The 23,843-nt window shown below is 33.8% G+C and overlaps 1 protein-coding gene across 5 annotated transcripts in view; it reads right to left on the minus strand.

Annotated features, from left to right (window-relative positions):
- Positions 1 to 23,843, minus strand: part of Mp (collagen XV/XVIII-type protein multiplexin) — a 181,324-nt gene that overhangs the window by 33,317 nt on the left and 124,164 nt on the right. For all 5 annotated transcript variants that reach the window (XM_076691758.1, XM_034319125.2, XM_034319124.2 and 2 more), the window contains exon 5: positions 7,062 to 7,133. In XM_076691758.1, the coding sequence (XP_076547873.1) occupies positions 7,062 to 7,133 (72 nt within the window). The remainder of the gene's footprint in view (positions 1 to 7,061; positions 7,134 to 23,843) is intronic.

A 23,843-nucleotide genomic window follows, 5' to 3' on the forward strand; every position in this document is an offset into this window, starting at 1 on the left:
ATTTATTTATTCTGAGTTTTCCCAGAATTGATGTATATGATTTTGTCATACATACAGTGGATGGAAACAGTACTCGTATAGCAATTAATTTCATCCTACCTCAGACAATATAATCTTGTTAACATTATCAATATTTATCGACAAACTATAATACATTTGTCTCATACGATCAATATTTGCCGAAATGAAAATACATTCAGCTTTAATTATATCTAATCAAAAGAAAGCTTCTGTAGACGTTGTAGTATGTACTGGCCGTATTTTATTAATATGAACAATATTTTAGGATTCATCAAACCGGTTCATCGATATTTTCAATAATTACACTACGGCTTTTTACAGTCAATTTGGTCTCTCGAATATTCAATAATATCGACAGTATTGGAATATTGACAATGTATATTGACCGTCGGAGCGCCCTTTTGCAGACTTACTAATATTATTAACTACGGGTTGTTTGTACGTATTATTTAGTACTGAAAAATCTTTATTTCGAATTCCATGCACTTTGTCGAATCTTTGACTTCCGAAACACTCCAATAGATACTAATTAATTAGTGCCTAATTTACTTAACATTCAACCAGTTCTCAATACATAGCGATTAGAAAGAGATGAAGCAAAATAAACTCTCTCAGAAATGAAGAGAATATCTGTCAGACAATATCGCAATCTCGTCGGATCTCATCAATTTGTTCTTGTTTCTCATTTGCTTCGCCACTCTCTGAACCGCTCAATTTTCACGCCTCCGCCGCGAGATATCGATCGATGCTGTCCTAACAATTCCCTAATATTGAGCCAGACCCTTCTTCATTTTTTTCTACCCACAGAATCACACCCGAATTACCAGGTTCAAGCTGAAGTTTGAATTATCGTTATTAGCATGAATTTTCATGAATATCTCGTGCGCCAAGCCGACGACCAGAATGCCTGTGGCGAGCATCGTAGAGAACGGCTCTCTTTTGCTAGATCTTTTTCAACGAGTCTCGTAATAGCATTGCGGCAAAATAAAATTTCCTAGATCCTCGACTCCATTCATATTCCTATACCTTCTGCCAGGAACACGTGCGATAAGAAATACACGACAGCACACTTCAATTTCCTCGCTGATTTTTTTGCAAGTTAATGAGATTTTTCACTTTTACAACTATGGATAATTCGATTAGCGTTTCCATTAAGTTGGGAATGTTCCTATCAGAAACTTTGCAATCATTACAAAATTTAAAAAGTTAAGCATCAATTGATGAGTTAAACATCAATAAAATTTTAACAAATTCAAAAAATGAAATTAATTACTTCGGCCTGTGAACGGATCATTTAATGATATTTTAAAAATTGTCTATAATATTAAAGTTTTAAATAGTTATGTTTTATAAAAATATAATTTTTATTTCTAAAGAAGAGTGTATCTGAACATTTGGCGAATTTAGACTGTCGTGTAAGCGACTGAAATTTTTCGAAATGCATTGAATCCGGCAGGACTTAAAATCGCTCAGCAAAAATTTTGAATGGCACAGAATATTACGGTTGAACTGGTAGTAGAATAAGAAATTTACGCTACAAAAGTTTGCAATGTGCTATTCTAGGCAACGATATTTCATTATTTGTTGCAAGTGGAAATATATTATAGAACGTGTAGTATAAAGTTTTCTGTTGACAGGCTGTTGAATTTGGAACGAATAAAGTATGTAATATCAGAGCATTAATGCATTTTAAATCCGTAAATGTAACTGATCTGATATTTGACGAAATATTGACTAAATTTAATCGGCATCAGTTTCTCAATTTATACCTTTCTAGTTTATATAACAAAATTAGATAAATTTTTAAATTAAAAATTGAAAATAGTAATAGCTTATCCCACAGCAAATTTTGAAAATGTAATACATAAATAGAAACCTTTGTTTGAATTATACAATACAAAGTAATACAGATTTTCATTTATTCTGCATGTAATCTGAAATTTAATAAATCAGACTTTTTCCCCAAATGTATTATTTTGTCACTGCGAAACATATAGGATGTCAAACGAGGATTTGTTCATTTCAGTTGAGTCAGCTCGCTGAGAGATTTGATGGACGTGAACAAAAACCAGTTTTTCAATTGGATTTTAAAACACCACCTACCTAGAAATAATCTATTCGTCTTGTATCTCTACAATTGTTATTTCAACATTTTTGACAGGTCTATACAGAAAACAGAAGCGGTTTTGATCCATCGTTTCACAAAAATTAAAAGTGCTTTTATTTTCTAGTGTTTCAATTGAATAATGTATTTGTTTTTCTGTTCCTGTTTTTTTTTTTTTTTTTTTTTTTTTTTTTTTTTTTTTTTATCGTATATTTCAAGATGCATGATGAATGGCCCTAGAATATTTCCACTGCATTTGAATATGCAAAATTATTCATTTGATGGGAACAAATATTTGAAAATAATATACATCTAATTTCGAAAGAAAATTAATATTTTGACAATTGGAAAGGAATATAAAATATTTTTAATTTAGAAGAATGTAAAGTTCACATTTGCAAGTTTCAATTATTTCAATCCAGAAAATAGAAAATGTTACTGAATGAAGTTTTGCAATACGTTACAACGAAGTAATAACCCATAAGTACAGAGAAATCTTTCAACGAGGACTTTCTTTATCTGCCTCATATAGTCATCTCTATTTCTTTTACCCTGAAGGCTGCTTCCTCTCGACTTTCACGGCCTGCGAATTTTCCTAGTTTATCCGATAATTTTCTCGCCTTTACACGACACAGGAGAGAGAAGAAGCAAACGAAAGAAGAAGGAAACATGTAGATGGACAGAAAAAGGAAAATAAATGAAGGAAGATGAGAAGGAAGAGAGCGGCGTATAGAATGAAGCAAGGGGAAAAGGAAGCGAAAAAAGGAGAGGAAGAATAAGAAGAGATTGGAAAGAGTTATGATTGTGGCCGAGTTTTCGTACTCGAAAAGCTTTGGAAGACTTTTGATGACGTACGACAATTCATCTTTGATGGGAAATGCATAGAGAAAAGAAGACTATAATATCAATCGAGTACTTCTTCACTGAAAGTTCTGTTATCTGATGAATGGCTTGTGTTATGCTATTTAATTTATACTGAAAGTTGAGTAAATTTAAATTTCGAAATTTAACTTTCGAACTTGTACACTCTTAAATTTGAACAAAATATATAGGGCTTTCCATTTTTCTGTAATTTTTAACCCCCTGAAATTAATTTGATTTTCTACTTCATATTATTTTCATTTTTTAAATGTGACGTATATCCTATAAGAGTTTACAATTAATACGATGAGATATTAATTAATATTTTGATAATACCAACTGAACTCATTTTATTAAGATGACAGGGATATATTTAATGTCCAATATATGAAAGACGATATGACTTGAGGGATAGCATTTTCTATGTTCGATGGAGTGCTCTAATGATCACGTGTCATGATGCTGCTATATATTCAACCAGGCTCTTTACGTAATTGAGAGGCAAGCTGAGCAAACTTTAAGGCGGATCACATAATTAACGGATCGTTTCGAAGGCCAAGATACTTGCAGTTTAGACATCGAATCATAAGTCATAATTCGAGCAGCATCAGAGCCTGTAATTACCGGAGAGTTCATTTAGCAGATTATCACTGAAAGACGATCGAGAATCACCGTAATTGGATACTGATTTAAAATACCACCATTAAACCATTTATTCTTATAAGATATTTAATAATATTCCTTTAAAAAAATATTAATTACTAAGATCACTAATTAACAAAACTGAAGAATTTCTTGCAATTCAATGTCTACTTAAAAGAAGTTATAGGAGTTATAAATTATACTTTAGACACTAGTATTAATTAATAACTAATATGAAATACAAAATTAAATTAAAATTGAGGCTCCCTCTATGCTCCACCGTCCGAATATTAATAAGCCCAGTGATTGAAGATTAATTCTTCAGATTGCTTCAATAAGTATTATTAAATAAATAATTGAATTAATAATGCGATTATAATCGTACGCGATTTTATAATCGTTATGCGATTAATCATACATTATTAATTTAAACATTTCATTCTTCGTAAAAGTTTTATAATTTATACAAGATACCTGAAACTTGTTCAAAAATGTTTCTCCAAAGAATTGCGTACCAGGGAAATGAACATGAATTTAATTTTTCGTTGTGATTCATTCATATTTGAAACTGAATACATTTCAAGATGTTCTCTTTTCGACAGAAAACATTTCCGTTTAATAGAGGTTATTTCTTTTATGAATGAAAATACACTAATTACATTTTCACGGTTAACCACTGTACTTCGTTTGACTCTAATTATCTGAAAGTGAAAATTCAATATTTTAAAACAATCGTAATACACGAATTTCCTTGACGTTCATTAAAATTTCTCAAAACACACCTATATTCTTTAATTAAAATTTCAATCCTATTTTATGTGAAATATAATATATGTTTATTATATTGATGTTGTATCTGTGCAATTACTTTTTAGAAGAATAAAATGTTTATTGTGAAACAAAATAGAAATATGTATCACATACAAGAACATAAATCATTCTAATGGATCAGGATTGAAACTAAGAATTACTAGAGATGTGATAGATATTTTATAGTAGTTAATTGTAGCATACATAGTCATTATCAACGAGAAAATCGTTGAATCGTGACATTATAATGTGATACGATTGCTATTACAGCCTGTAATGCATTTGTTACACGAAAAAGATATAAATCCGAATTGGAACAGTGGAAAGGAGGTACAAATAGCTCTTTTTCTTGAAAACTGGGTCGATGGTTTGATAAAACCATTTATAGTATTATGAAACTTTTCTTTAATAGCTACCAGAAAGAAAAAGGTAATTGATGAACAAATTCAATAAAAGAATGATAAATAAAAACCTTTCAATATTCCCTTGACGCGTCCATTTCAATGTTATTCTACAATGATTAAATCGTTAGTAAACACCGCGAGTGACCATCCCTTGTAATTTCACTTCCTTTTTCCTGTCACGTTTTTCAAACCTTCGCCCAGAGCTTTTCCTTTCCTTCCCGTCAATCTCTTTCATTTACTGTTCGACTCCCATAGGAATCGGTAAGTAGTATACAACGCAATGAAACCGTTTAATGGAAATCGAATTACTTCAATTAAGATAGAATCAACTTTTCTTATTCCCTTGAAAGAGCATTTCGTGTGGAATAATATATTTTTACAAACGATCTACTGAATATCATTGGTGAATATAAATCTTCTCTTTACTTTATCTTTGAAAATTTAATTTATATGAAATTGTTACAGAACCTGAGATGATTTGGTGACATATAATAATTAAATATTAATACCTCAATTTTTTTCACGAGGTACTTCAACAAATTTGAAATTAGCAAAATTGAAGAAGCAGAATTGAAATATTGCAAATGCCGCGACCCATTTTCTTATATATTGAATTCACGCAAGAGAAAAATTGAAGAACATTTTTATTTGAAAGAAAAAACTTCATTTTACATTTTCAACCCACTTTTGCATGAATTATCACCCCCTTTTCGCTTACACGGTAGATCCGGTAAAAATGAATAAACCGTGGAGGAATAAATTAAAACGTACTTTTGACAAGAAAAATAATAAAACACATGTGTAAATGAAGGAGTGCATTGTGCGGAATAAAAACACGTACGATTGTGTCGTTTCCCAGTGAACGTTTTATTTAATTTGTCAACGTCAGTCATGCGAGGGTTGAAGAGTCGATGACACGATCGGGAAATCTTCAATCAAAATATGACGAAACCGACTGCGCGACACCACGCCGTTTTAACCGTAATTAATTTCGGCAGGATTCGTATCACGTGGATAATTCCGTTCCGATCATGATCGCCGATTGCATAGGAACGCGTTTCACGTTCACGAAATAATTATTGAACTGTCCACCGAGAATACCGACGTATTTATAGAGGCGATAATGTCCATCATAAATGTTTTGTTCGATGAAAACACCTGCAGCTACATAAATGTACAAGTTCTATAGGGATTTTCTACATGGTTAATGAATATTAATATTCAATTTAAAATATAAACAAAGAAGAAAACAAAAAAAAAAGAAAAAAAGAAAAAAAGAAAAAATAGTTTTCACTCACGGATTATTTGAAAATGTGTCAAAAATGAAGTGAAATATGTAAAGTGGATTATAGATGGAGTAAGGGAGATTCTATAACTTAAAATAAATTGAAATGATAGAATAACTTTTCTTCGTACGAAGCTTCATTTATAAGAAAAGTGAATTTGAAAATTCAGGTGCGCCTGACTAATGCCTGACTAATACTACTGGTTTTACTACTTGACTCTGCAGTAGTCGAATCTATGAATGTATAGCATGGATGATAAGCATTATCAGGGCTTTAGATTTGGGACTTACACTAAACACAGTGATAAAAGAGTATGTAACAAGCTTGAAATTCTATCAGACCGTTTATCGATAATCAAGGGTCAGAATCAAGATGATCAAGGAGATAGTGGTTTGTTCTTGTCCCACCTGTGTATACACCCATCGATAGCAAGATTATTCGTCGAGAATGGTTGTGTTGCTTCATAAATCGTAGGATTTATCGTTGCTGACTCACCGAGATCTGTTCACGGTGTATCGGAACCCTTAGGGCTATCCCATGGGGTTTAGCAACCCCACGGGAGTTGCAATAGTTCCCTACGAACTTGTATATAATCTCTGATCAATTATATATATATTTCTATACTAAATATGGAAGATTTATAGAAAAGTAGGTTCATGGTGTACCAGTACCCTTAGGGCTATCCCATGGAGTTCATTGCTCCCATGGAAACTTTAATAATTTCCTAGAATTCTTAGCAAATTAGTATTTCTTCTTTTGCCAACAATCATTTTAAATTAAATAATATTTGATAAATTATATATAAATTATTCTGTGTAAATAATCGTATTAAATAGAAGAAATATGATAGAAAAATCGAAACTGTAACTACTGAAACTATAATCTCTACGAGATCGTTTACAAGAGATATTTTAAAACTGGAGGTATACTTACATTGAAGTCGGCCGTGCATTTTACCAAATCTGCTGGATGTCCGGAATACAGCCTCAACGATTGCAGTAGACCCTTTAAATAAACAATCAGGAAATAGTAGACGATTGCACGGTACACATAATTCGTCATCTTTCTTCACGAGTTTCGTTTCTTCTTTCTTGTTTTCGGTATTCACAAGCAAACGCAATGGTCACAATTTTTGAAATGTCACTGTCTTGTAATTTAACACCTTTTTCGTTAAATAGTTCAAATCAAATTAACAACTCAAATCAGAGCTGTTAGAGATATTGTTGTTTATAGCGAAACAACTTAATCATTTATGTAAAAAATCTTAAAATTATGAAGCTGAAATTCTTTAAAAATTACATTAATTTAAAAAAATTATTATGGATTATTTTGAAAAATAATTATTTTTGTATGGAACTAATAAAGGGCTATTTTGACCCTTAAAACTATAAAATTTTATTTTCTTAATATTAATATCTAAAATAGACAGTGGAAAATGTCCCTATCAATGTAAAAAATATTTTCAATAATTAAATCCTTTAGGTGGTTATTTCTATCAAATTTTAAACTTTAAATTGATAGCTCAAGTGCCTTTTCGTGATCGATTTATGTCATAAAGATTCATTCAACTTTGAATGTTTCGAAATTCTCCATTTGATATGCAACGATTCGATACATAATCTATAAGCATGATTCAAAAATAACTGGAGCGGAACGATCTCGTTCAAATTGTTGTTAACTGGCAGCCCGGTGGTTTGACTAATTAATTTGGCTTTAAACTTTCAGCACGGATTTTTGGCCGGTGTACGATGAAAGTTTGTCGTCAAAAATTTCATTGGGAATTCGCCCGAACTATCTAATTTTCCAACGATACGAGAGACGATAGAACGAATCTCCGTTAAAAAAAGTATAACCAATTATTGGGTTCATTAATTTGAAGATATTCGAAAGAACGCCTTTTGAAATCATACATTCATTCAAGCTTTATTTGGAAACTTTCCACGAAATTTCAACGCAAACACCGTGACGAACAGGGCAAACATTCTCGACACCATTACCCAGAAGTCATTTTTCACGATACGAAATGGCAAAGGAAAAATCGATACTTTATCTGCGAACGACAAACGAATCGAATGGGCTATCTGTGCGAAAAAAAAAGAAGAAATCGAAATGTTGAAACGGTGATCGATCGATCACTGGTAAAGTATTCATGGGATCTATAGATCTTCTTAAATGGGCCGAGGTAACGCACTTTACGGTGTACTTTTACAATTCCCGTTGCTACATATGCTCGTAGCGAACTCTTTTTCTTCCTCCGCAAGCTACATAACGGATTTTTTCATTCGGAAATACCAGCCCGTTCCACGGATTTGCAACGATAAAAGGTCGTTTTCATTTTGTACCACGGGAAGCCCGATCGCGGTTTTCCTACCGATTAAACCGCCGTAAGACAACGTGGCTCCAAGTGCGTGTAAACTTTCGCGTTAACCGGAGTTTAAATTGTGCTCGTGAATACCGCGAAATTTAACGTCGGACTTAAGAGATTAGACCAGTCGGTAATTTTTAAAGCACGAACGAGGCCGATTGGTAATCCGCTTGAACGAGGATTCGCTTCGAAATGAATTTTTCAATCTCCGCTGTTCAAGGGTTGATTTTGTAAAAAAAATATAAAAAATCAAAACGGTTGATCCTCTCTATACGAAAGTGTTAAAATATATGTATTTATGTTGGTCATGAGTTCCTGTATTTTTGAATTGATTTTAACTAATATGTAGAAGAAATGAATTAGCGAAATTGCATTGTTATTGGAACAATTTGGTTTCGACCATGACATGGATTGCTCATAATATCCTGTTAGATGGCTACCGTGCTCACCCTGTTACTTGTTCACGAATTGATCAAACGATATACGTTCGATCGGTTTGTCGATTGGTCTGAATTATTACGAGCCTAGCCTGCAGCCGCAACTAAACGACGTTTGCATAATTTTACCGGATGATAGATGTATCTTCGTCCCGGAAGTTTCGAGTTACGTGATACGAAACTAAGCAACATCCTTCTTGTAACGTTAATCCGAATTTTCAACTATCGATTGACGAGCCAAGGTGTATAACCAATTAATAATAATTACGATGTTCTTTCATTACTGAACTCATTAGAAACTTTTGATGGGGAGATATTGAAAAAAGTTTACCATTGAAAAATCTGACTTTAATATTTTAATTTCTCATCATATCCCTCTACCTAATACTTTATACTTTATAAATTAATTATATTTTGCTAGAACATTAAAGAGATAAAAGAATACAAATTTCAAATTAGATGTTTTTTTATTTAAAGTACTTTTTTAATTAATAATTAATTATTAAATTAACATAATGCTTTATAATATATGTTAATTAACTGAAAAATTAAAATTGTCAAATGTATTCGATATTAGAAGAATAAAAAATATGTGATTAATCAATGAAGAAAGTTACACAATTTCCATCCAATTTACATTAACAAATCCTTTTTACATCTCGATACCAGCTGGAATTCGTTTAATTCATTGTCAGATTTTACATTTTAAATCAGGAAACGATAAATTAATGTCATCAGATTGTGAATAACCATGTTACACGTTTCAGTCGTTGTAACTGAAAGGCACATTATTTAATTTTATTCTTCATAAATAGCAATAATATTCAATACACGAATTGATATTTATTTATTTTAAAAGTGTGCATTAAAAACTGATAAATTTATTGCACATGCACATTTAAAAACAAAATATGTTTCTGAAAATATAATATTTTTGAAATCATTTACTATTTCTTTCCTGCAACAGACGTATCTAATTACAATTAAAAAATAGATACAACTTCTTCTGTAACAATTATATGGATCATTCTGCAACTACAATATAGGTTGTCACGAACTATCCTCAAAGTTAAATAACCGATATTGGGGTCAAAGAAGAGATTTTCAGATAGATATCGATACCCTTGTTCACTATTAACACTGGTACTGGTAATCGATTGTCGATTGTATGTTTCGACAGGATAGCACGTTTGAAACTTTCTACGGACGCTCGAGTCATCGGGGTTTCGAGTAGCGGTTTAATCAGATGGAAAACGAGGACTTCCGGTCGTGTCGGGTTCGATCGTTCCGTACGAGATGAACGCGGATGACTGTCCTGACCACACTAGACCCTACGAAACTTACAGAGGCAAAGAATGAAAGAGAGGGGAGAAAAGCGGTTCCTGTGGCTGGCTTCGAATCTTCTTCCATGCTCAAGTTTTTTCATACACAAAGAATATTAACAAATAAAACGTGCCATGTATCAGTAATCTATATGTAAATAATTATTGTTTATCTATAAGCCGAAATACACTGTATATTTTAAAGAAGGATTAATTGCAGTGTAATTTTTTATGGTATTTAATCAATAAAATTGATATTTTCACAAACTTAAAGAAAATATACCATATTTATTCTTACTCAACTTTAAAAATATTTAATTACTTAGAAAGAATGCAATTTACACGTTTCGTTACTAGCACGTATTTCTTGTTAAATGCTTTTAATATTTGTTTGCATTGCATTTTTTACGAATAATTCAGCTGCAACAGTAAACAACGAAGTTTGTTAATTAAAAACAATATTTCACACGCAGGTGTGTACATGTAATTTTGAAAATTGTCAACGTTTGAAAAAATGCCAATTTCATTTAACACAGAATATTAAATGTTTATAGAGTTCAGTGCAGTGAAAAAATTACCTTCATCGATACCATAAATTACCTTCGAAATGAAAATATCTTTATTTCATTTTCCATTTCCGATTGAAAGTCGATAACAAACCATTTTTCGTATCCGTATATTAAATCATCAATGACCCAGTTATGTATCAATAACAGATTAATCATATAGATTTAATCACACGAAGCTATTTTATAAATACTTCAGGTATAAATGTGTATCTGGTTCAGTTTATATCTTTTCTTCAGCAGATAGAATTCAATATTTATTTTTTCCGGTATATTTTAGAAAAAATATAGAAACTTATTGATTTTAAATTAAATTTATTTACCCACTGAGCTCCCGCGGGATTTCATTTGCATTTAAATCGAGAATAACAATATACTCCTTTTTTGAAATAAAGCATTCATTTTTGGATGAACAATGTATCGTTTACTTCAAAAGTTGTTATTTCGAAATAATTCTAAGTTAATAAATTTTCCACTTAATTTCCCTTTTGATTAAAAAATATTGGAAAGTATTGAAAAATAATGTTCCCTTTTAAAAAAATTAAAATGAAAAGCCTGATATTAAAACAACAGTATAACATCGATTAAAGCTTGTTATAAATAATAAAATGAATATTACCTATTCTATACCAAATTTCAATGCAAATTATTAAGTTTCTTTGGATTAAATTATAAGACCAGATAAAATAAAATAAAATAAAATATTTTTTATTATGTTCAGCTACGTTCAAATTATACTATCTAATCTTTAACATTAATTAGGTAAATTTGCTAATTTGCGAATTCAATGAAAATTTGCAACAATCTAACTGCTTCTATTCGCAATAATTTCCTCGTTGCGAATTTACTGGTACATCGGACGCAGTGACGAGTTGCTTCTAAAGTCGGGACGCGATTGTTTAATTCTGACAAAGACCGACAAGGAGCGTCCGACAAATTTTAATCCCTCCAGTTCCGTGAAAAGTAGCCGAGGAAGGAGGCGAGGAGAGAAATGGTGAATGCGGCCAGCTAGAATACGCTTAATTTTCCAGATTTATCAGAGCATGATAAGAAATCGAGTTAACGTTTTCTAAGCTCCTCGCAGGGATCTGACGCGATTAAATATTTGGGAGAATTTTCGACCGTCTGCCTTCTGCGTCCTGTTCGTCGTGTTTTATATATAGAAAGTCTGTAACTGGCCACTTCAAAGGGGAACAGACGCGTTCAAGAACTTGATCAACGTGTCTGGGAAATCTTAAACGTGTCCTTAATAAGTTAAATTATCGGTGTACACAAACTGCCGTTTATCTTTTTTTTCAGGGATTTCTTTTTAACCATGGAAAGTCTAACACACCAATTACAAAATTATGAAGAATATGTTATTTCTCTCCCAAAAAATGATGTATTGTAAATTATGATTTGAAAATTAATACCGAAGAAGCGATGTTGATCTTGTAAAAATACTATTTAAACAAAAATTAATCTCCGTCTTCTCAGAGTTATTAAATCAAATAATTTTTCTGATTTAAATTGAAAAAATCTAAAATTAATTTTGAAGGGTTTGTGTGATCAAAAAATGAATCTTTAAAAATGCATCGATTCTTTTATATGGATCGTTTTCGAAATATCAAAAATGCATCGAATCTAAATTTACTATCGTCTTCAAAATTCTACTAGCAATATTATTTTGAATAAGGATTTCTTTTAATTATTCAGGATGTAATTTGCGGTGCGGGTGACCCCCATAGCATTCAACATGTTAACAATAACTACAACGAGATACCTTCGTGCTTATCACAGTTACAATGAGTGTACGATGAAAATCTGATCTCCATTGGCAAATGTGTAATTTGAAAGTCAACGATACCGCTGCTTTTAATGGATTTCCATTATTCCAGTTGCATTCGGTCCCAAACAATGCTCTGCCATTTTCAGGCTAGTTTCTGCTTTGAGCGAATCCGAAATTCACGGTTCTCGTATCGCTGATATTCACTACTTTTGTCATTATGTATAGTTTGTCGAAAGCTGTCCGTTAAATCTGCCACGATTTGCATTTCCGCGCCGCGATCATCGAGACCGATTCAATTCGCGAATTTTGTATCGAGCGTGAACTAATTTCGCCATAAAATGTATTGTAAACAGAAGTGCTTCAAAGAGATTTGGGTCACTGTATATAAATATTTGCATCTGTATTTCCGTGTATTCAAATCAAAGCATATTTTCAGTATAAAAATGTATAGACCGTTGATGATTATTTAAAATAAAAATTGCTTTTTAATTTCTTTGATAGCCACTACGTAATTATTAGGCGTACAAATTAATTCTGAGCCTTTTCTTTTTTTAACTGAAGATTCATTTTTAGAAAGTCATTGTAACTTTAATTATTGCTATTATACCCTCTGTTATACTCTAAATAAAATTAAAACATTCTCAAGTTTTATTAATTAAGTAAATTGGATAAACACGTGTTAATATTATCAAAAATAATACTTTTGAAAAAATAAAACTGAAATGAACATTTTTTTTTTTTCGACAACGAAAGAAGGGAGATTTATTATTGTATACTGAATAATGTGTTAACTTCGAACAATTGATCGCGATAAGCACGCAGAGAAAGTACTGATTTAAAACATTAACCTGATTTATTTCGCAAACGCGTAACAAATCGTCCGGGGGAAATTTAACAAATTTCATTTGCGCGTACCGGAAAACGGAGCCAACATAGTAATAAAATCCTCGTTTAAATTCTGTGTTGCTGGTGTCATCGATTAATTCGTTTATAAATCGATTCGTTCGTCGAAACGCTCGGGAACAAGCGCGATTTAATTGCAAAGTGGAATTGAGTAAATTTTAACAATTAAAAGTGCGTCCTATGTAATCGTGACACGACACTTCGGTTTGTTTTTCTCTTTTGTTCGATGCTAATTACCCCAGTCTAACTAGCAATTCTCATTTATTAATCGTGCATACGAAACGAATTGATTAATTATGAATACATTCATTAATCATATTTTGTAACAATTCTGTACCGTTCCAGTGTTATAACAAATATGCTCAGTAAAAAAGAGTACAATTTTGATTGTATAATAGTATTATGTTTAAAACGATAGAAATAAAAATATCTGGCAGGAACGATCTTTAAATAAACCCACGTTGTTACACGTGTATACTGAAAGTCTTCTGTGATAATATTTTCTTCCTATTGGCCATCTGTTTTCTGTTCTAGCAACATTTTTCTACTACAGTTTTCAATAAACAGAAATATTTTTGCTTTTAACTTTTAAGAAAAGATTCTCATGTAACATTCTCAAAATCTTCCGAGGTTTTAAGATTCCTATAGATAAAGCATCGATCCAAAGAGTCAGTCTGCTAATTCGAGGCCACAAAGTAAGCCTTTCTCTTCCTACCCTGGTATCTCATGGGTATCCAAGCAGTTAGGTGATTCGTGGTATTTTATAGTAACGATAGTAATAATAATAATAATACAGCGAAAGGGGTATAACAGGATATAACAATCCTCTAACACCAGCCATCACAGAGAAAAAGAGTTTGATAGGATTAATCTTAACAGAATGGCAAGAAGGCTAGGGGAGCTTAACGCGGCTTTTCATTCTGGCCACTTCTCTGTTTTCCTCTACGGCAACCTTTCCACTTTTCCTCTTTGCACTCGTCTCGAGGCCTCGCGCCGTCTTTGAATACGATATGGGTGCTCGAAAAATGGTTGTTCCTCTGACAACGTAGTCGCACGAAAACAAAGCAACAGGCGCGGCTATCTTAACCTCGTTCCAGCCTGTTGGCAAACGGACAAATGTTTCCCCGTCGGCCAATCGAGTTTACCACGTGGCTGCGTACACCCGACGGAAATGCTGTTGTCCAACAGCACGGTACACTTGTAACAGCGTTCTTGCGGAGGCTGCGTTTGACAAGGGCCAGCACGTGGATTATTATTGACCGCGAACGCATAATAAGCCATGCCGGGCTTATTTCGTGTGCTGTAAGGCCACGCTCACTCGGTCAACCAGAGATAACTATCTCGATCGGATCGATAACTTTAGAGGGACCGGTTTGATTGTGCGTGTAGTCGCGTTAAATTTGCAATCGGTCGGACGGATCAGCTCAAAGGTGGTGAATGATAGCGAATCCATTGACGGTCTTATGATTTCGAGATTACGAATAAGCGCCAATTACTTTATTAAACTGGCTATGAAATTGAATTACGTTGAAGAAATGGAGCTTCAGATTTTTAATTTTATTTTATTTAACAAAACTATGTGTTCAACTAAATGGCCTCCTAAGAATACATCGCAAATGAACTATTCGCGGTCGATCGAGTACCGTTCCATCTATGGTAATTAAGTGGCATTTAACCCAGATGTGACTATCATCCTTCCAGAAAGACGATTGCATAGAAATTTCCCGATATAAAGAAAATGACATTAGACATGTTTGAAGAAATGAGAATATCAGGGTTGAAACCAGCAACGAAGCAATTGTCGTCACGTAATTAGTGTGCAATTAAGACAGAGGCAATCATAAGGTAATTACAATGTTACCACGATGCTATTTGCGCTGAGATTTCTCTCATAACGCCAGGTAAGAAATATTGAATCCACAGGAAAGGGGGTTAAATGGGCAGTAAAAGGTTAAATGGTCCGTAACGTTTACCAGGTGTTTCGTTGCTTCCACAATATCATCCGTTTTTCCCTGATACTGGAACACTGCCCGGTTCTGGCCTCAACGAAAATTCTTGCCCAAATAAAAGCTATCACGTTCCAGGGCAGTAAAGAGTCTCGGTTCGCTCGAGTTCAGGAACCGTTTGCAGCCTTCGCGTTCAACTATTTTACTTTCGTGCTTCTGCACATTGTTCCGCCACGAAAATTATCGTGGATCGCCGGTTCTCCTCTCTTTCCTCGTGAAGTAGCTTTAGTCCCGGTTCGCGAGAAACCGGAGAAAAGAGAGAAAAGCGACCAACAGTATTGTTATCGATTGATAATTAGGAGGAATCTCGTCTTTCCGACGGTCTTCAAACTGAAGTTTTCCCAAGCAGGAAAAGGAAATTAGAATCGACTTCGTATCCCTTTCTTTTTATGCGTAAATTTATTCAGAATCAAAAATTGAAGATTAGTTTAATTAAAGTCAACTCTTTTCAATGTTGAAAAATTTAATATTTTTCAACTCTCGGATAATATAAACGTGTCACGAGAATATAAATGTAATACTTCGTAACCGGTGTTCCACTTGCAATTACATGTAAAAAGGACAAGTACAAACTACTATAATCTCTCATTCAAATTTACCAGAACGCTGCAATTTTGTTCTTATCGTTATTTACGTTCAAACTTCAAGCGCAGAAATTACAATTTCGTTATTCCATCGGAGCAGTTCCAGTGAAAAAATATATTAATTTACCGGGCAGTTGCGCGTTCTTTACTTTCTTATTCCGACCAAATATATTCTTAGCCGTTTCCGCGGGTTTAAATTGCATTGCCATAAATGCAAATTTTTCATTTCGAAAAATGCAATTGGAAAATATACCCGACACGAAAGGCAGCCCTATCATTGAATTAGGCAGATCACTCTGTACAATCAAATCCCCCTGGAAGACCAATACAAATAATCCAATAGCAAATGTCAGTAACAAAAAGTGGACAGCAACGAGGCAAATAGTGTCAGGGCCGTCCTCATTATTCGTCGCGATCAGTTAACAATTTCATTACATGACCGCGAGGGGTTTCGCGTGCCAGATATCACTGGCGGCCCTTGGCGAATCCATGATCCGTATCCGACCAACTTCCGGAACACCTGAAATCCCTTTGGGAACAATGCAGGGTATCTCTGAGCAAAGCAACGAAAGCATTGTTTTCAGGCGTGGAATAGAGGTGAAAAGTGGGGTGTTGAAAAAGAAAAGGGGATCGAAACGGGGATTGGGCCAAGTCTATCGCGCGAGAAAACAGGTCTAATTAACGAGAGCAGCCAGCCTGTTCGATACAAAAGGCAAAAGAGAAGAAAATGAAGAATCGTTCGAAGCTCGATTCGAGTATCGAAAGACTTCGAGATAAAGAGGAGCCTTTCGTTCGGGATCTCTTCCGCCCCTCTTTTCGTAACGTTCGCGACGCTTTTCATTCCCTCCGCTCACCCTCTTTTTCCACCTTTCATTCGATCGGACTGGATCACTGGCGGTGCTCTTATTTCGTCGTTTCGACGGTTTCGTTCGGTTACGTCGTCAGATAACCGTGTTCCTAATGAACCGTACGACGTCGATCAATGAAACCGATTCCGGGTTGCGCGGCGGATAATGAGGTTTGCCAGAGGAAACCGGATGTCCGTGGATATGAGCCTCGATGCTATTCGTTTATAAATTATGCAGCTACGTAGCGGTTCCTATTGGGTAATGCAACCTACTCGTTTGGGAAAGAAGATCGCTGATGAGGTTAAATTCTCAGCTTAATTTGCGAGCTGAAGCTTTATTTGCCTGGAGAAGGGGATTGAAAAATTTAATTAAATCGCAAGGAAAGTTAAAAAAGGAATTCAATAATATGATTAAGCTTCAAATTCATGTGCTATTACTATCACTTTATATCATCAAATGATACATCCTAATAAACACCAGAATATTTTAAAAAATCGAATCAGTGAAATGTATAGTCCAAAAGTCACGTTGATACGAAAATTCTCGTTTGAACGATGTCGCGTTGCGTGTGCAAAAAATAAAAGGCTTCAATCCCCTGTAATCCCCAGATGCTACGGAACGCCGTAACATTTATTTCCCAGCCGGGAGCGACGGTTTTTCACACGAACTATGGCGGCATCTTTCTCGAATTGCGGTTGACAAAAAAAAAAAAAAAAAAAAAAATACAGGAGGAACAAAAGGCTTGCGACCGAGAGAAAATGGATAAATCAAGCGTTATCAGGGGAACATCTAGAGCAGCAAATTGCGGTCATTTATAACGAAACGAAGGCGAGATTCACGCCACTTACGAAACGACTATTACTTTGTCACGTTAGAGTATCTTTAGTTTTCTATCGCTCACATTCGCTGTTGAATGGAAGGTCATGGATAAATATGGCGAATGCATGCGGTGTACGACCATCATATTAATCTTCGGATTGCGGACCACGAAGAGAGACCCAATTTTAAATTAATTTTGTATTTCCTTACAAAGTTTTATTAAAATCAGAATTTTTTGTTCATTTTCAAAGAACAATTGTAGGAATTGGTTTAAAAATAATAAAAGAAGTCAGTTGCAATTCGGAGAACAATACAGATGGCTAGAGTCTGTCCTCAGGATGTCTGAGCGCAAGTGACAGAATAAGCCCCTCCGGTAATAATAGTTTTAAAGCCTGTGAGATCGTTCGTCCTCATTAATTAAGAGCTAAACCTGCTGTAGTGTAATCCTCCTCGAAAGTCTTAAAACGTGAAAGTGAGACGAAATTGTAACCATAAAAGTGTTCTTTAACCATAGAATGACGTAATGAAGAAAAGGAAGTACGTATGAATTCTGCAGCGATAAAAAAGTAGGAGAGATATAAAGAAAAATGATTTGATAAGACAAAAGACCAATTTTATTTAATCATTATTTAAACATATAGGTACGTTATTTCGCGTGCAAAGTAATTAAATGACTAAAAATTAAGAATTTGTATATTTTCAAAAATTAAGTTTCTCAAAAACTGTAGGCACTAAAAAGAGAAGAACTGTGGATTCATATTCAGCGCATAAAAATCTATATATTGAATGTTGTAAATCAATCAGTTGATAAACATGTACCAATAAAAAACAGTAGGTATCTCATGTCTCAAACCAATCAAAATTGGCATCAAATGGGCTGTTCCTCCGATTGTAATTTCAACATTCCGTTCCTCTCAGCAACCAATTACGACTTTTCATCTGGGAATCCGCATGCCGAGCAAATGGAAAATTGATCAAAAATTTTCATCGAACCTCACACGTTCGTTGAGCTTTGTATTTATGACAACAGCCCAGCACCGCAGGAAGCAAATTCATTTTGCAAAACATCGAAACACCCGAGGGGACGGAAGAGAGCTGACAGGAACAAAAAGAGAAACGAACAACGCCAAGAGAGTAGGGTGATGGTGGTTGGCGCGGAGAGACGGAAGAAACGGAAAGAAAGTACGGAAAGAAAGAAATTCTGAAGATCGCGACACTAAAAAGAGCTTGTACTCCCGAAGGAATACGTGATCTCCGTTGAGAGCTTACCGAGGATACTCGAGCGTAGTCGAGTCGTAGCCCGGGTTATGCCGGCGGGTATTTAACTTTATGCATTCGAGCTCTTCCCCGTCGGTGTACGCATACGGGGTGTCTCCGAGTGAAAAGTCATTGGCCTAGAATCCGGATACAAAATACGAATCAAAGTATGATATAATTCGAAATGGAATAATTTGATAGAAAACTCTACAGTGACCTCCTTAGGTAATCCTGTTCTAAGTTCGCGAAAATAAATTATAATCACGACAAAATTTTAACGTTACTCTACAAATGCAATTATTATAGTATATGTGCATGTAAATTACAGCGATGCATACTGAATAAGGTGGGAAAGGAAGTTTTAAATTTACGGCAGAAATTTGGAATTTTATCTTGGAATTATACGAAAACGTAGACGGTTAATACTTTGTTTAGCTTTTTTAAAAATTAATAATTTTGTCATTCAAATATATTTCTTTCAGATAAATTAAAATTGAATTTAATGCCTGAAATGAAAATTATATGAAATACAAAATTAAATTAAAATCGAGGCTCTTTCCGTGGTCCAAGGGTTTTCCAATGAATGAAGAAAAGTTGAAAAGTAAAAATTTTGAAAAATTTACAGGCAATTTAAAAGAATTCCATCAGTACGAAATAGAAGTGATAAAGTTATCCAGTGGATCTTCCATGGAAAAAGTTAATACGGTTTCTTTCATTCCAAAACCGGGTTAGCTTTGTTCACAGAAGAACCGGATAACGTTACTATTTTTATCACAATGACTGAACTTTTTAAGATTACCTGTGCAAACATTTAAACTAAAAAATATTCATTAATTAATTAAAAATTTTCCGTAGGTGTACTTACAATCTAACTATTTGCATGAATTCAATCACTTTTATTTTCAATCTTGCAATAACTTATTTCATCGAGAATTATAAAAAAATTAAATTGATTAGAAATTTTCTCCTGTTTCATCTATCGGTTAAATCCCCCCGGAATTAGTATCCTTCGACTACTAAAGTTTTCTGCGCGAAACCTGTACCTCTTATCCAACCTTAGGGCAAAATCCCATCGCTCGAGGACACCGTGTACATCGTTTCTCTTCTATCCTCGTATTTCCTTTCCGTTCAAAGTTCCGAGCAACCCGGTCGAAGAAGGGATGCAACCGAATGCTGGTGGTATAAGGTCGCTGCTGTCGAGCCCCTCCGGGCTTTATATTAAGCTCCGATTTTACGGGAGTGTAATCGTAAAGATAAAGGCGCGTAAACCGTCGTATAAAGCAAGATACCTTTTCGTTCTTTCCTTTTACCGGTGAGCTGCTTAAACCGATTCTCCATTGCGCTCTTCGGTCAGATGTTTAAAGGTTCGTCCACGCTATAGCTCAACTTCTCAAGACACACGAATCATGAAATTTTTTAACACGTTCACTGATTGAATTTCGTGTATTTTTACGTCTTGAAGAATTTTACGACCTCTTAAAGATCGACACTTTCATGAAAGGTTATAATAGCAATGCAAATTTAGTTATTGTAATTGCGACAGGTAAATTCTAATTCAAGTTTCTCGAATTTACCTAGCCTAACTCAATAGCAACTGCCCCATACAACCCTTGGGTTTGAAATGCAGTTTAACCGGAAGGTGTTTCTCGATCCTAATTGGCTGCCAACTAAGGTTTCGTCTTTCCTATAGAGCAGAGCAATCTCTCGGAGCATTGTGATACATTGTAACCCAAACAAATTATGACAGTGACACGACGTATCGCTTCGAACTATGTATTTCAGAATAATTAAGTCTGTAATTGATGTATAGTGATATCTTTTTATCAATTACAGTGGTACCTCGATATACGATCTTAATCCGTTCCTGATGTTTGGATTTATACAGAATAGGACGTATATCAAACCAACTTTTCTCATAACAAGTAATGTAAAAATGATTAATCCGTTCCACTATAAAAAATACTCCTATTGATATTATACCGACGTTAATTTTTCCGCTGAGATAATTATTTAAAATTTACACAAAAAATTTATGTCGTATACCGAGCAAAGTTTGTCACGTTCAAACAGGACGTATTCCGAATTGGACGTATTCCAAAGCAGACGTATACCGAGGTACTACTGTATTAATTTTAGAAGTAGATCGAATATTTTTCACCTGAGAATAGTAGGTACTTTTTTTCAATATTTCAGGACGTCGACAGATCTATTAGAAATTTAACTTGAAAAAATTAGGAATTATTTAATTAAAAACTAATTAATACTAAAGAATTCTCTCATGTTTAAACATTCGAAAAAGTTTCTTTTTAAAGATTTTATCTTCTAGAATTTGGATATATCTAGCATGAATGTATCTGTAGTTTGAATCGGACTTAATTCTCTGTCGAGAAGAAACCCGTGTTAACTGAGAGTTACTCCCGTGATTGAGTTCGCTACTGACGTCTGATTTATCACTGTCACGTTTCACTTCGGCCATGACCGTTCTTCCGGAAATTATTCAAAGCAGCTCGTTTCTTTGTTTCTTTCACTTTATTTTACCAGCTGGATTTTAACTGCTGATCAAGCAATTTGTAAATTGATGTTATCCAAACAATTATTTATATAAATTTTAATAATATACACTATCATTAAGTTTTATCGTTTTGATTATAAAAGACTGAATGAATAATTATCAGTTTGCTTGATAACATCAAATTTAATACAGAATATTGTTTGTTAACATATAATAGCTTTCCGAAGAGCAACGCAAATGTTTGCCAAAAATTTAATAACCTCCGTGCATGGTCATACATGTCGCAGCAAATGTTTGCCACTAGTTTGTAGAATATTTCGTGCCAGCTACGGTATCTAAACGGTTCAACGTTTAGGCAGAAATGAACTTTGGTCCCTGAGTGTTTGAAGTTTGACTGTTCGATTGGGGTCGACGGTAGTTCAGGGGGCTGAAGATTGACCTACGGTTCAAGTCATGTTACGGTCAGATCCGATATTAAATTTATCTTTTTCAGCGAGCTTTTAAGGTAAATTTGAAAGATAGAAGTCATAGCTACGCCTTCCTACGAAATCTGAACTATAAACTATAGTTAAATAAATAATAGGTCACTAACAAATGCCATGGAAAGTAGTCATTCAAATATTTAATTTTTTAAAATTTTTATAGTTAGTGTTTTACTAATATATGTATATTTATGTTCATACATACACGTATTAAATACGTACATTATAATAATGAAAATCTATTTAGTTTGCATGTCACGTAATTAATTTCGAAATAATTGAAAATGATACTGGATGTTAATGCATTCGTGTCATTAACGATCAAAGATGCCCATCAAATTAATTTAAGCATTACCATCAAATTTCAAACTTTTACAGTATTTTTTAATATCTTGAACGAGAAGGACAGAATATTTCTCGTTTATTAAATTAGATGGCACAGTAAACTTCTCTTTGATTTATGAAATTAATAAATTCTATTAAGACTTGGAAATATTCAAGAGAAAGACTTTGATAGAACAGTAATTTAATTCGTAGTATAATTAATTTATTGAAATTTGATTTTATCAAAGAAAATATTAAATATTTGTTCTGTTGAAATTATTTTGTTTCGTAACTGCAATTATTGTTAAATCAAATTGAAATTGCGTAAACGTTTGCGCATCGGTAGTTTTAAATTAAGATTAAATTAGAATTACTGTTACCAATTAAACGAGAAATTAATAGCTATTTCAAATTTTAATCAAATAAATGTAATAAATTTTCAATTGAATGCTTCAAAAATATTTCAATCGTAATTTCCAGTAATTTTATCTATTGCAAAGAATTAAAACGAAACATTGAAATTGTATAATACATTAAGGCAATTGATCGCGTTCGAGTCATTTATTTTTTACTAATTTTCATGAAGGAAGAGTTGGAACGTCAGATATTCTTGTTAATTCACTAATGATGTTCGAGCATCGATTTGAGTTCCGTCACTTTCATTTCCTTATGAGAACCAGGATGCTCGTTAATTTTAAAGGAAATTTAATTGCTTTCTTTGTTTTATTCAGTTCATTTACCATGGAAAGTCGTATCTTTGGAAATTTTAAAACGACGACGCTTTGCACCATACATATACACATTTAGAATGTGCCCAAGCATAAAATATAAAAGTGAAACTAGTAAATGACCCCTGAATTACGAAGAAAAATTTACGTAAAAGCAACTGTAAATATTCTTTCAGAAAGCACTCAGAAAATCAACGTTATTTAAAGAGCAAATAATAAAACGTTCCAGAGACACGAATTAATTAGGGAACTGTCGAAATGGTTCAACATCTTGAAGGGAACGTGCCGGAAGATCCAATTAGAACGGAAGTCACTTGTAATACGTTCGAATCTTGCTGGCATTGCTTTGTACAGACGGATAATGCATCTACGTTTGTACTGTTTTATAGAGCCAACCAGTGCACGTGCTTTCCCGACGAAATGCAACCCTACCACCGCTGTCACCGAAAAGGACAATCACAATTTACTTGGAAAAGACAGTTCCCGATGCCGCTTAATGCCGGATTCTGTATTCATGCGTCGCGTTTAGTAACCAGACATTGCCGTGGAGTTTTGCAACGCCAACTTTTGCCTGCTCTTCTACCTTTCATTACGAAATAATTGTTTTAATGAAATTTTCAAAGTAGACGTCGCGTTATTCCATCGAATTGTAACGAAATTACATTTCTGCTGCTGCAATATTCCGCGGGATACTTCAGAAACGCGTTGATTGACATTAAAAATGTGCGACGTGTAGGAAGGTGGAGAAATTATAGAAGCGGAAAAAATGATTAAACAGATCTAAGGAGAATCGT

Source organism: Osmia lignaria, chromosome 13 (genome assembly GCF_051020975.1).
Source record: "Osmia lignaria lignaria isolate PbOS001 chromosome 13, iyOsmLign1, whole genome shotgun sequence".
Lineage (NCBI taxonomy): Eukaryota > Metazoa > Arthropoda > Insecta > Hymenoptera > Megachilidae > Osmia > Osmia lignaria.